At 44.2% G+C, this 15,392-nt stretch overlaps 1 protein-coding gene across 2 annotated transcripts in view; it reads right to left on the reverse strand.

The window, feature by feature from the left end:
* Window positions 1-15,392, reverse strand: part of nsmaf (neutral sphingomyelinase (N-SMase) activation associated factor) — a 103,831-nt gene that overhangs the window by 38,463 nt on the left and 49,976 nt on the right. For both annotated transcript variants that reach the window (XM_085992997.1, XM_085992998.1), the window contains exons 16-22: window positions 10,555-10,618; window positions 10,412-10,463; window positions 10,197-10,317; window positions 7,763-7,894; window positions 4,364-4,406; window positions 3,287-3,453; window positions 342-453 (exon numbers count right to left, since the gene is read on the reverse strand). In XM_085992997.1, the coding sequence (XP_085849123.1) occupies window positions 342-453; window positions 3,287-3,453; window positions 4,364-4,406; window positions 7,763-7,894; window positions 10,197-10,317; window positions 10,412-10,463; window positions 10,555-10,618 (691 nt within the window). The remainder of the gene's footprint in view (window positions 1-341; window positions 454-3,286; window positions 3,454-4,363; window positions 4,407-7,762; window positions 7,895-10,196; window positions 10,318-10,411; window positions 10,464-10,554; window positions 10,619-15,392) is intronic.

Here is a 15,392-nt window from a genome sequence, read left to right on the forward strand (position 1 = left end):
CAAGAGTAGATTATTCTGAAAAATAATTTGTGGATTTGGGGCATCCGAGAGCTTGCGTGCTCACCCATGGGGAGCTGGAAAGGACCTTTAACTTCTGAATTGACTACAGTTCTCTGTGTTTTGCCTCTCCCAGAAGGTGGGAAGCGAGTGAATGGGTTGGTATATGTGGATGACCTCAGTCAAGGATAGGAGCAAACAAATATGACAGGCTTGATGGCCTTTTCTCTTCCTGGATACATAAATATCAGTACTACAATCCAGCTAGAATATATTTACATCGTCAGCTTATCCTTATTACACTGTTCGTCACTCAATTGCATGGAATGAGATATATAACTTACTCCTTGTGAATCTTTTGCTGGTACACTATACTCAGTTTACTGATATTACTCCATGCTAGTTTTAGGCTTTCTTCTGTCAAATCTTCAAATGAAGAATCTTCACAGGGAGAAACTGCAATACAGAAAATTGGTTACAGTGGTACAGGAAACTCCAGCATCCAAAGAGAAAGCACGGTACTATATTATTTATAAATCAAAACCTAATTTAATTTGAATTAAAAAACTTAGCTCGATAAGAGGATAGAGTAGCACCTAAAATCCTGTCTTTGATCCCACCTCAAAACTTCAATCCCAATATATAGGATGGTTTTCACTTTTAAAAGTTCTTTGCTGAAATACATTTGCATGCACTTAAATCCCACTCCTAGTTGGAATGAGTTTACATCATAAAACTACTAAAATGTCTGCATTAATTCAATAAATAGAAGTGCCACATAAGTACATCCATTTATAATTTGGCCATATTATAATCAAATAATATAGGGGAAAACTGCATCACCGTAGAAGATTACAGTACAGAAGGAGGCAATTCAATCCTGTGTGTCAGCTCTTTGCTAGAGCAATCCAAAATTAATCCTGGAGCCCAGTTCTCCCAGCACAACTTTTATAATTGCAGGAGATTAAAATTAACGAATGGTCTGCATGAAATGGCTTCTCTTCCCACTCCCACATCGTTACCTCTGGTGTCCCCCAAGGATTATCTTTGGCCCCCCTTCTATTTCTCAGTTACATGTTGCCCCTTGGCGACATCGTCCGAAAACGGTGTCAGTTTCCACATGTACGCTGACACCCAACTCTACCTCAGCACCACTTCTCTCGACCCGCCACAATCTCTAAATTAACACACTGCTTGTCCAACATCCAGTACTGGATGAGCAGAAATTTTCTCCAAGTAAATATTGGGAAGACCGAAGCCATTGTCTCCAGGCCCCACCATAAATTCCGTTCCCTAGCCACCTACTCCATCCCTCTCCCTAGCATCTGTCTGAGGCTGAACCAGACCATTCGCAATGTTGACGTCATATCTGACCCTGAAATGAGCTTCCGACCACATATCCGCAGCATAACAAAGACCGCCTACTTCCACCTCAGTAACATCGCCCGTCTCCGCCCTTGCCTCAGCTCATCTGCTGCTGAAACCCTCATTCATGCTTATGTTACCTCTAGACTTGATTATTCCAATGCACTCCTGGCTGGCCTCCCACATTCCACCCTACGTAAACTTGAGGTCATCCAAAACTCAGCTGCCCAAGTCCTAACTCGCACCAAGTCCCGTTTGCCCATCACTCGGGCTCGCTGTCGTACATTGGATCCCTGTTAAGCAGCGCCTTGATTTCAAAATTCTCAACCTTGTTTTGAAATCCCTCCATGGTCTCGCCCCTTCCTATCTCTGAAATCTCCTTCAGCCCCACAACCCCCTCCCCCGAGATATCTGCGCTCCTCAAATTCTGCCCTCGAGTATCCCTGATTATAATCGCTCAACCATTGGTGGCTGTGCCTTCAGCTGCCTAGGCCCTAAGCTCTGGAACTCCTAAACCTCTCCGCCTCTCTACCTCTTTCCTCCTTTAAGACACTCCTTAAAACCTACTTCTTTGACCAAGCTTTTGGTCATCTGCCCTAATTTCTTATGTGGCGCGGTGTCAATTTTTTGTCTTATAACACTCCTGTGAAGCGCCTTGGGACATTTTACTACGTTAAAGACGCTATATAAATACAAGTTGTTGTTGTTGAGTATAAATTTAACAGATATAACTTGTCTTGTATAATACTGTGTTTATATTGCAGAATGACTAAGAAATGATTCTCCAATGCCAGATTACAGCTCTTTGTGCTTTAAAAACCCACACTGTTTATTTTACACAGCAGTTGCTACAACACCAGATCAGCATTTTAGCATGAGACGTGGCAATGCCTGGGGAAGACAACATGCAGGCCGATGAATAAAAAATTAGGACCATTGGAGGTAGTTATAAGGTGTGCTCCAATGGCTTAGATTGTTGTCAATGGTGGCGTTACAATCAGAGGTCCTGGTTCATACAGGTTAAGGCCATTAAAAAAAGCAAACCAAGCACTGGGGTTCATTTCTGGAGGAACAGAATTGAAAAGCAGAGAAGTTATGTTAAATTTGCATAGAACCTTGGTTCGACCACACTTGGAGCACTGTGCACAGTTCTGATCTCCATATTATAAAAATGAGATAGAGGCACTGGAGAAGGTGCAAAAAAGATTTGCAGTGATGATAAAGAACTGAGAGGTTATACCTATCAGGAAAGATTGAACAGGCTGGGGCTCTTTTTTCCAGAAAAGAGAGGACTGAGGGGTGACCTATTAGAGGTCTTTATGATTATGACAGGGTTTGATAGGGTAGAAGTAGAAAAGATGTTTCCACTTGTGGGAGACCAAATTTAGGGGCCATAATTATAAGATAGTCACTAAAAAATCCAATAGGGAATTCAGGAGAAATGTCTTTACCAGAAGGTGGTTAGAACATAGAACTCTCTATCACAAGGAGTGGTAGAGGGGAATAGCGCAGATATGTTTAAGGGAAAGCTAGACTAACACATGATGGAGAAAGGAATAGAAAGTGATGCTGATAGGGTTAGATGTAAATAGGGTGGAAGGAGGCTCGTGTAGAGCATAAACATCAGCATGGGCCAGCTGGGCCGAATGGCCTGTTCCTGTGCTGTACGTTCTATGTAATATCACCTTGTTGGTGGTACAGAATGCCTCATACTATCTGATTGGTGGTACACACTACCAGTTGATTTACTTTACTGCTGTGTCACCACACATAAGCCTGCAATTGGTGGCAAAGCATTGAAGTAAATGTGGTATAAAAAATAAATTACCCTATCATAATAATGGCACAGGCTTCTGGATCACTGATTTGTTCATTATTAGTACAGAGTAACTATAATTGCAGCCCACTGATCTTGCAGGTTTACCTGGAGACAACTCTGCCATGGAAGTACTCCGGTTGCATCCTCTGGAAAGACTCTGAAACTTTGGCATTATTCTTTGAGGATGTGGACTGATGAACAACTGTTTTGGAGTCTGTCCAAACTCCAGGATCTGGGTTAGCATTGCTATCTTCTGATTTGGATCCTCGATGCTGAGGACAAGTGTTTGTAAATGTGAGTATTGAACTGATCCCAGTGTTGCATTTGCAACTGCTAAATGAAAGCTACTATAAAAAGACACTGGGGGAAAAATTCGGTATCGCCCCATTTGGGGCGCCATTATTGGCGGTGCACAAAGTTCAGCGCCTGGCGCTAATTATCGCCTCCGACAGCAAACTTGGCTTTTATCGCCCCTGGAGGGGATTGGAGTGCTAAATCAGGCGCTTCACACCTGTCTTAAGGCGCAAAGGACGAGGAGCGAGGCGTTACCTCAGAGCGCTGGCGAAGCAAGGAAGGGCAAATCAAAATAAACCTGCAAAGTGCTGCTCAGTACTCAAAACTCCTTCACACAGCGTTGAATCTCTCCAGAAGTCTCTCTCTCTCTCAGAATGCGTGGTGCAAAAATGTCACCGACAAAAAAAGGCAGGAAGCGGTCGCCTTTAGATAGCGCTCCCCTAGTCCCTTTCTGACAGCAGAACGCTCCCCTCAACCTGTCGTTGCTAGCGGCAGGCGGTAAGGCGGGGATGCCACTCAATATCCGGTCCAGGCCGCTAATGGGGCGTTGCGCACTTGACTGATGTCACAATCTGCCGGTGCAGGAGACCGTGGCGGTAGTGTTTAGCGCTGCCGCAAAATGACTCGTTAATTTCGCGAGCGGCACAAACATCGCCGCGCCCGGCCTCTAGTTGCTTTGCGCCCCAATTGGCACCCTCTTAAGGCGCCAACGAGAGGCGCAAACAACTGAATTTTCCCCCCCACTAAGTTTATTTCCAGATTGGCTCACAAACAGTTCAGGTAAAGTACTGTACATTTTAAATTATGTCCTTCATCCTGATGCTTTAACATGCTACAAAATTATGTAAATTAGGTTTCAAAGAAGCAAGCAAAATGTTAGTTCATTACCTGTCCCAATCAACTCCTCCCTCGTAAGTCAAAGGATGAAACACTGTAACAAATTAAAATTATTACAGTTAGTTTTTTGGGGGGCATTTAATTTTACAATTTTCTTTTCATAACAGAATTGATAACAGTGACTTTAAAAAAACTCAATTAGGAACTATTAAGGAATATGTAAATCAAACATCAAGTACCTCTTTTATGCTAAGACTCTCAGCTGGGTTCTGGCCTCAAGCATTCTAAGGCACAGAGTATTACTGTGTATAATAAAATATTGATGCAGTGGTAAAAAGCAAAGCTAGCCTATTTCCGCCGTTGTCTCATCTTCCCTTGTAGTTGGCATCGTACCTCAGTGATCTCTGCCAGCCATAAGTCTCCCTAAATCCCTCTGCCTTTATATCTCCCACTCAATTTTCAAAAGTCTTCCTAAAACTCCAGGCCTAAAAATTTGGTTGATTTGCGCCTCCCGTTAACACCCAGAGGGAGCTAACGGGGCGCAAAGCAACTAGCGCCTGGGTCCGGCACCGTCAATGCCCCCCGCGAAATTCAGCGGGAGGTTAGCGGCGGTGGTAACCGTTAGCGCCCGCGGCGATGACGTCATCACCGTGCACAGCGCCCAGCTCGCGCCCCGGCCGTGATCTTTGGTAGCGCCCCCTGACTTACCGACGGACACTATGTCCGACGGGGTCGGGGGGCCTACCTGCGGCCGGGGTGGTGCAAAGTAAAGGGGAGGTGCCGGGCAGCCATTTTTGTTGCTGGCTACCTGCCAGCACCTGCCCCCTCTACCGACCGCGGCCTCCTCTACAGTACCCGCCCCCCCCCCCGCGGAGTGCCGGCTGCACTCCGTGAGTCCGGCACTTCTCTTGAGTGTCGGGCTCTTTTGCCGGCACTCCAGCACCAAGTCGCGCTGCACAAGGCCCCTCCCCTTTAATAAGGGGAGGAAGGCCTGCAGTACTGCGGCGCGACATGCTGCAATATTCACTCGCAGTGCCCCAAGAGGGAGGCGGGGCGCATTGGCGCCCCGCCTCCCTCTTGGGGCACGACCGGAGAATTATGGCCACGGGGGCGCTAGTTTTTTTGGGGCGGCGAAGTTAGCGCCTCAAAGGGAGCACGACCCAATTTTTCCCCCTGGGCGTTTTCAGCACCCTGCCCGCCCCAACTCCCACTTTTTTCCTTTTCCTCTCCAACTCAAACGTCTGCTTCTTCTCTTCCATTTGTTAAATTCTCAGACATTTTATTTACATGTGGATTGATATAGGAATGTAAACTGTTTTTACAAGACTTGTATTGAATCGGGGTTATCTTCTCATTACTGTAAATCCAAGCGGAAGAGGAAAAGTTTCAAAAATTTCATTTTTTCTACAACAGTTAGAAAAGAAGCATGATTTAATGCACGTACAGTACTATTAACACTATTAACAGGAATTGACAAGGCAGAAGGCAGATGAGCATGTTTTCTCGCCAGCATAAATTCAGCTAGGGGCCTATCAAGTGTTTGTAGCTGTAAGAACTCTCCATTACAATACTGAAAATAAATGAAGCTTAACCAAAAAGGGTCATTTCATACCAATGAACTAAAATTTACTAGTTTTATAGTTACAATCAAGCCAAATTGGAGATTGTTTTTGGCACTCAAGACAACATACTAAAATATTCAACATCTGAAAACAAGCAATATAACGCATAGTTTGTAGCTATACAAGTAACTTAGGATAAAAGAGTGAAACAATCCATCATGTATGTGTTGTCCTTGAAACGACACAAGAATTAGCTATGACTTAGAATTAATAATCCCAATTACATGGATCCCCATAGAGTCCTGTGTTCAACCATTTTGAAGTGAAAAGAAACACAAAGCAGCACTGATAGGGTAAAGCCGATTGATCAACACTGAAGTACATACAGAAAATACTCAGATTTGGATCCAGTACAGTGAAAGTAAGCATTCAAAAGAATCTGGTTTGGAGGTTAAAAAAAAAACAAAATTCATCACATGCTTTTGTAAAATTTTCAATAAAATTCACAAGAATTAAATGACAAAAGTGTAGGCTACAAGTAAAGGTTTAACTTGGAAGACTCATCATAATTTTTAATAAACACTGAATATGTTTTCAAACTTTAAACTTAAGTTTCCAACCACTGGGCAACTGATATTAAGGAATGCTATTTGAAAGAAAGAAAGAAAAAAAACTAGCCAGTGAAATTGGCTATTAATTTTCGGCTATTGTTTTTTTATTTTCAATAATATTGGTCATAGTTTTAGCTTAACTCACATGGTCTTATAGCATGTTTATTCTTTCACTATTCATAGACTGCGTGAACATAAAAGGGCTTATTTTAATTCAGAAAGCTACAGTACTTAAACTGACAAAAGGTTTTAGTTTGACCCCTGAGCAATGCTACATGACCAGATATAAAATCACACTTCGATTTGTAGAGAACAAGGATTCCCTTATGGGAGTGGTCTTTGGCACCGAGCAGGACAGAAATATCTGATGGAGGCCTAACAATGTAACATATGCATCATAATTAACTTAGGATGACTTGATGAACGAATAGGTCTCCATTAGGTTCTTCCTGAAGCATGATCAAAAGGTTGTATAGATTGATAAAAGGTAAATTATTCATCTTTAAATCATTCTTTGATTGAATATAATATAGCTTGCAAGTAATTTGTTAATGGAAAAAAACGCTGCAAATCGTGGGGAAAGTTGTGATGTCTCTATAGCTGGGCCTTAATGTGGAACTCCCTTGTGTCATTTGAGCTGCTCACTCTCTTCCCATACACTCCACAACACCCTTTTGAAAAAGGGTTAGACCCGAAACGTCGACTCTAATTTCTCTCCACGGATGTTGCCTGACCTGCTGAGTTTTTCCAGCATTTTCTGTTGTTTTTTCGGATTTCCAGCATCTGCAGTATTTTGCTATCGTACCCTTTCTATCCTGTTCCCTACTTTATTAGCCCTAATAATGCTGTGTGCTGAATGTACTGATGGTTGTGCACAAAAAATGGTCCAGTCAGACTGTCGGAATGTACCTTCAAAGGGGCTGGTGAATCAGTAATAGCATACTGTATCTGAAGTCTGAATCAGAGCTTGTGGAGAGTGGATACGATGATTGTCCCTCCATATTCAGTCTCCACAGGTTCCACTTCTGCTAAACTGCTTAAGCTTCTAATTCAGTAAACACTGCACAGACAGCAAGGCCGTAAAATTAAGTTACAGATGCATTTTATGCCTTTAAATTCACGGTTTTGACATTTCAATCGCTGAAACGATTAACTGGCATGGGGATACAAATGTTTACACATAAATATGCATTTTATTACTTAACAAAATTCCATATTACAACTGTTAAAAAAAATGTTGTTTTTAAAATCTGTTAACAATGCTCAGAAAATCATACCATTGTAGGCTGCAATGGCTTCACTCCCCCTTTGCTTGTAGCCAAATATTAGATCGATCCACTCATGCAGATGTTCAGAAACATACTGGCTCTCTAAAGCATCTCTGTTCTTCTGGAGGAAATCGTCAGGACCTAAAAGGCACAATTAATTTGAACTCTTCTTTAGCCACGTCAACTCAGTAATGTAAATAGTATTTTTATAAAATGGATAAAATAGCAGATTTAACATGTTCCCTCACAACTCTGTCCTAGTTTTCAAATTGGCTGGCCACTGTAAATTTTGTTGATTTTTCAATACTGTGTTTTATAAATCATCCACCATACTCTGAAGCTCCTTTACTCTCACATTTCACTGGTGTAATCTTATTCAATGTCAGCAATGACTAATGCTGTAACAAAAAGATCTATCACAGAATTAAGTACTATATTGCATTTTGTCGTATTATTGCAATTTTGCTCAAACCAAATTAAGAGTAATCATATTGGTTTATTTCAAATAATTTTAATTGAAAATCAAGTACTGAAATTAAACATTATTTTATATTGCACGTTCAGTGGAAGAATGAACAAATATTAAATTTATGAAATTGCAATACCTAGAATGTTAAGATGCATACACTGCAAGTTTAGAATTAGTTCAAAGTGATTTCCGCTTTGCACCAATGCTAAATTTGCAGCGTAATTCTGGAGTCAAGAAGTCAATGTAGCTCTGGAGTGAAGCAGAGATTCGATGGAGGCATTAGTCTCACACCGCTTCAGTACGATATTGCATGGAGTGTTTACATAAGAACATAAGAAATAGGAGCAGGAGTAGGCCATTTGGCCCTTTGTTGCACTCCCTCTATGGCAAGTATATCCTTCCTTAGGTAAGGAGACCAAAACTGTACACAATACTCCAGGTGTGGTCTCACCAGAGCCCTATATAATTACAGTAAGACGTCTTTACTCTTATACTCAAATCCTCTTGTAATAAAAGGCCAACATACCATTTGCTTTCCTAATTGCTTGCTGTACTTGTGATTCGTGTACAAGGACACCCAGGTCCCTCTGAACACCAACATTTCCCAATGTCATTCCCAATCTTACTCAACTCACCTTGCCCTCTCTACTCTGAATTCACTGCCTTCCGGTCCCCTCTCAACTTCATCCTCTAAAAAAAAACTCTCCTACCCATATGCATGGCCCTCGACCTTGCCATCTCACGTGGCCTCTCTACTCCTTTCTCTCAATCACAGACAAGGCCATCCCGCCTGGATGGGTGTAGCTGCAACCACACTCAAGAGGTTACACACCATCCAGGACAGAGCAGTTTGCTTGACCAATTCTACTGCCACAGGCTTGATTAACTGATTACAAATGCTCCTGTGTGAAATACATGAAGCATATAAAACAATGTCAGCAAGTTACTATATTTTTCCTCCCCCATGTGTATATGGCAGGGCGGGGAAGAAGACAAGATTATAAATTAAAAATTTATGTTGAGAAGTATCCTAACTAGCAACCTCTATTTTCATAATTAAATGTACACCATTATTGTTTACGTTTCAGCCTTAGGGTACTTTAAGCCTTTAGCGAAGGGAAAAGATGGCCTTGTCCATAAGGGTCTCTAAAAGGAAAAATTTGCAGAGCTATGGGGAAAGAGCAGGAGAATGGGACTAATTGGATAATTCTTTCAAAGAGCCGGCACAGGCACGATGGGCCAAATGGCCTCCTTTTGTGCTGTATGATTCTAAAATTAGAGTTCTGGGAGATGGACTGTATGTTCTCAATTAAATGAAGCATGCTCCATCTTACTAATAGACAGAAGGCTTTGAGCAATTCAACATCTACTACATCCCTTAGGGAATAAATCCTTTGATTCTCAGGATATGCGAGACTTAACTAATCCAACCCTCCCATCTTTCACCCTCCATAAACTCTGCTGCCCATATCCTAACTCGCACTAAGTCTCGTTCACCAATCACCCCTGTGCTTGCTGACCTACATTGGCTCCCGGTCCGGCAACATCTCAATTTAAAAATTCTCAACCTTGTTTTCAAATCCCTCCATGGCCTCGCCCCTCCCTATCTCTGTAACCTCCTCCAACCGTACAACCCTCAGATCTCTGAGCTCCTCCAACTCTGACCTCTGGCACGTTTTATAAAAAAAAACATCCACCATTGGCGGACATGCTTTCAGCTACCTAGGCTCTGGAATTCCCTCCCGAAACCTCTCCACCTCTCTTTCCACCTTTAAGAAGCTCCTTAAAACCTACCTCTTTACCTGCCCTATGTGGCTCGGTGTAAAATTTTGTTTGATAACGCTCCTGTTAAGTGCCTTGGATGTTTCACTACATTAAAAGTGCAAGTTGTTGTGAGTATTGAAATATGTGCGGCACCTCCATGCATGGAATAGTAGAACAAAGAGCTTAAGAAGCTATATCAGGTCTAATTACCTGAAGCCCATGGTGGAAGCTCCACAGAGTCTACCGTCTTCCCTCCCTGCCTCTTCCCAAGGTCCAATTTCAAATTGTTCACAATGAAGCTGGAATTTGTGCCATAAAACTCTGGGATCAACTAGAAATTGAAATAATTATTAGCAAAACAGTTGGCAATTCAGATACTTTATTCCATGGATGGTACCAAAATAAATATAACATTCATCTCTTACCTCTTTGAAGTCTGTCGCACCTTCTAAACAATTTCTCCAGGTCTCTGCAAAACTGAACATAGTATAGAGATATATATATATATACACACACACACAAATATTTATAATGAAGTATCAGATTGTTCCAAGGTATTAATACTAACCTGTTGAACATTCTATCTGCATTGTCAAATTTTCCATTTTGTAAACACAACATGTACTCGGGGGCTGAAAAAGAAAAGGAATGTCTTATTTTCAAAAAAAACTTTCTATATACATAATCCTTCAATTTAGAAACAGAAAATGCTGCAAATATACAGCAGGTCTGTCAGCATCTGTAAAGAGTAAACCCCAGTTAATATTCTGTGCCGGCTGTGTATTTCCTGCATTCTCAGTTTAATTTCAGATTTCCAGAATTTGCAGTTTTTAAAATATTTACATTGTAAATTAAATCATTTTAACCCTTTGAGTACAGTGGAACTTTCCCAGAAAAAAGATGACTAATTTTTTAAAAATATACACTTGATTTGCAACACCTATCCAAGTTAAAAAGACATTAAAGGGAGTCTCATCCACCAGGAGCATATATTGTGAAAGCACACATGCCCAATGATTTTCCATTTATTAATTTTAGTGGATGAACATGCGTTCTGCAGCAGGAATTACCCCACACCAGCGCTATTTAAAGGGATCATCACTAACTTGCAGGTTAGTTGCTGATTGATTTCTACTGGCTCTTGGTAAGTTTGTAGAGGTGTTTGGTGGTTTGTTATCTTATTTGAAGTTGAAGTCTCCAGGGAGTGGTGTGGCAGGTTACTTTAAGGCTTCTGCTCAGACCAGTTGTTTACAGACATGGGTGCAGTAGTTTGTATCCCCCTTGGCCTGCAGCATGACAGGGAGAATAAGCAGAGGCGACACAGAGGAGGACAAGCTGCTTTAAGACAGGGGTAGTGGGGAGGAGGAGGGGGAAAAGGGCTCTCAGCTGGAGGCCATATCCACCCAGGGTCTTCATGGAGCAATACTAACCACGACCTCAGCGAGGAACAGTGTATGCAATGTCTCCACTTCGCCACGGAGTTGCTCACTGAAATCTGCCACCTGTTGCAGGCAGAACTGCAACCTCAGAGCAGTGTGAGGACGGTATTGCCAGTGGCTGTGAAGGTGAGCGTGGCCATGAACTTTTATGTGTCGGGCTCTTTCCAGGCTGGAGTAGGTGACATTTGCAACATCTCTCAGTTCGCCAGTCGCCGTTGCAAAAGAGAGGTCACCGAGGCTCTGTATGTAAAGAGAGGTGAATACTTTTCAATCTCTCTTGCCAGAGAGAAGCAGGTGGAGCAAGCACTCGGCTTTGCCAGAATAGCAGGCTTCCCCACGGTGCAGGGTGTCATTAGCTGCACACACATTGTTTTGTGGGCGTTGCAAGTGAACTCGGAGATGTACCGCAACCGGGAGGAATTCCACTCCCTCAATGTCCAGCTGGTGTGCGACCATACTCAGCGCATCATGCAAGTCAATGCTTGGTATCCTGCTGGCAGCCATGATGCCTTCATTCTGCGGCAGTCCGCTGTATCATCCGCTTTTCAGCCACCACGACAAACCAGAGGGCAGCTTCTGGGCGACAAGGGCTAACCGCTGACCACTTTGCTCATGACTCTGGTGCAGAACCCAACCACACGTGGGCAGTATGCATATAACGAATGCCATGGTACCACACGGAATTTGATCGAGCAGACCATTGGCGTCCTTAAATAACACTTCCGCTGCCTGGGCCGCTCTGGAGGAGCCCTGCAGTACTCACGGCTCAAGAATCGTCGTGGTCTGTTGCAAGCTGCACAACCTCGCCATCAATAGGGCACGACGGAGACGAACACGAGAAGGAGGACACACACTGAGAAGGGAATGGGAGCAGATAGCCGATAGGGAGGAGGCAGGCAACACAGCCCCTTTCTGGCTGAGCTGCCATGATCAACTGATCCGACAGTGTTACCAGTGAACGCAACCCCAATTCCCCATTCACCCGCAGTCCCACACTTTACCTTACCTCTGTTACGAACCATCAGAGCATCCTCTTGGCCACAATGCTACAATAAAAGCCACCACAAAACAAACCTTCCAAACCAACATTATACATCTATCCATCCAATATTACATAACAAAGTCAACGAATCACACTTGTGCATTCCCTTAGTGCCTGTCCTCCATGTGCCTTTGGCTGTCCTAGTGCTCCTACACAGTGCTACCCCAGTGGCTGCAGCATGGCTGGTGGAAGGCTGATAGCTTTCAGTGGGGGAGACAGCAGATGACCTTGCAGGATGAACTCGAGCAGTTCTGGACCTAGAAGGCCCGGCTGTAGACTGCACCACCTTGGCATGGGCAGCAGCAGTCTGGGCTAGCTGGCTGACGGGCAACAGCAAGGGCACTGGTGGAGTGGCAGTGATGGGAGAATGAGTGCTGTCATCCTGAGAAAGGACAGCAGATTCGTGCTCCACAGAGCCACCGTCCCCCGGGGCGGCGCCTCAGCAATCCTAGTAACCTGTTGGAGGACAGGTTGCTGGACTGCTGCGACACCCTACAAGCCCCTTTCAACACTGGTAACCGCAGCCATGATGACACCAGTCTGAGCTTGTGTGGTAGCAAGCTGTGCTTTCATGGCAACAAGCTGTGCTTGCATGACTTTAGTCTGAGCTTCCCACTGGAGCACTCAAGACGTTGGGTGGCTTCTGCTTGTGTTGCAATGGAAGATGAGACATCAGCCATCAGACGCTGCATCATGGCTGGGTCCACAAGTGCGTTAATGGAGTTACCCATCACTTCCATGCTGGAAAGGATGGGCTCCAAGCTCTGCGCAAAACCCTGCGCAAGGTTGGTGCCGGACTCCTCCATGCTCCTTGACATTGCACTCAAGTTTTCTGGCATGCCTACCAATACACCAAGCATGTCATTGTGCATACCCATCAGCCTTCTTCAGTAGGCCGCCCCATCGAAGTCCTCATCCGAGTCCCGTGTAGCAGAACTCATGTGTGATCTCATCCTCCGGGGGCCTGGCATCGGCGCTACCCTTTCCCCGTGCCCTGGCTGCTGGCCACTCGTGCCCGGTGTCTCACCAGGTGCAGATCCCGTGTCTAACCCATCCTCTAAAGTAGGCGAAGTGTCAGTATCTGAGCTGGTGGCTCAGAGTGTGAAATCAAGTGATGGCGCATCTTCTGCATCACTTCTTCCTTCCTCTTGCACTTCCTGCTCCTCCACCACTGCCTGGCCAGTTTTCAGTTCTTGGCTATCTGAAAGGAGAAAGGCACAAGGGTAGGGATGCAGTGAAGGGAGGGGGGGAAAGCAAGAGGTGCATGCTTACACCATCTGTATCTTATAAATCAGAAAAGATTGTGGGATGAGGGTGAAGTGGGATATGAGAAGGCGGATTAGGTATGAGGATAAAGTCATCTTGTATTGTTTCAGTCCCGCCACTGGCCATGGGCTCAGCAATGGCTTCTCCAATTATCTCCTGCACCGTCTTCTCCATGGGGATTAGGTCATGCAGGCATGCCCGTCTCCCTGCGGGTAGCCCCTGCTGCCTCTGTTTATGAGCCACCTTGTCCTGCAAGAGAAAGGGAAGTGTGTCAGTGAATGTGGTGAAATGTGTTTGGGTGGTGTGCCTGTCATAGTTGAATAGCTGGCTGTGTGTGCAAGCTGTGAGATGTACGTGTGAAGCTTGCAGCAGTGGTACCTGTGTGAGGGTGAGGTAAAGCTATGAATGTGAGGTATGAGTCGTGTTTGATAGAGATTGTTGGTAGGTGAATGATGGGGATGATGTGCATTGAGCAGTGTGTGAGGCTGGTGGTGCAGATGGTGGGATATGGAATTTGAAGATGAATTCACTGACCTGGACCACTCCTATGAGGTCATTAAACTTCTTCCTGCACTGCAGCCAGGTCCTCGGGGCTACACTGCTTGCACTGACAGCGAAAGCTATTCTGCTCCCATTCCCTTCTCAGCATGTTTCTGGAGGCGATCCTGGCTCCCTGTGGATAGATGGCACCTCTCCTCCTGTCCACATGCTGCACCAGGGCCTTGAGTGCTGCATCAGAAAATCTGGGAGCCCTCTCTCTGCCATGTTGTGCCATCTTCGCTGTTCCTGTAGGCCACACACTCCTCCCCAACCTCTTCCAGTACCTGCTGCAGCCAGAATGCACCTCCCCATTAAGAGTGGCTTTAAGAAGTGCAGGCTAGCTTTAATTGGTGCAAGCCTCGCATGAACTTGGGCCCCCTGCTGAGGGGTGCAGCCACTCAACAGCTCGCTTAGCGCTGGCTGCACGCTGCCGCCATTTAAATTAGCAGGCAATACCAAGTTTGCATGCTGCCTGCAGCAGAAGGAACTGGCGCGGGTAGTTGCACATTGTGATACCCGTGCCCGTTTTCGGATCTTATCCAAGTTCTAGGCCCAAGATTCTATGCCAAGAGCACGTATTTGTAATGTTTATCAATTAAATATATTACTAACAAACACTCACAAAGAAGAATGGAAGATTGAAGGGCAGAGAAAGCATCCAATGGCAACAGGTCATTTAAAAACCTGTTTTAATCTTTACCTTCCTCTCCCCGCTTTCACTTTCTGAACTGTACAGTTTTAGTGACTTGTATGCAGGGTAGCACTACTCCATAGTGGTACTATTGGTCAAGTCAAGCATGCAGCATTAGAACACTTTTGAACACTGCTTTTCCATTGCAGTGTCCTGATGAACCAGCAGCGCCATGCTCACAGCTGCAGTTGACTTTGGTGAGGGGACAAGATGGGGAATAGTAAATAAAAAATTCTATAAATTTGGAGTTGCTCACTCAATACAAATTTTCTTCAGCACAACATTAAATAGATTACATATTTACAAACTGCAATTTGATCAGAAGTTTTAGATCATCATAAAAAAAATCTGTGTTTAGGTCACCTCTTCAGACAGCTTTTCAAAGACCTGGAAACCTGACGCACAATTTGAATTTTTTTAAATCACAG

This window comes from Somniosus microcephalus, chromosome 7, assembly GCF_052327205.1.
Source record: "Somniosus microcephalus isolate GS21.2 chromosome 7, FLI_Smic_1.0, whole genome shotgun sequence".
NCBI classification, from domain to species: Eukaryota; Metazoa; Chordata; class Chondrichthyes; order Squaliformes; family Somniosidae; genus Somniosus; species Somniosus microcephalus.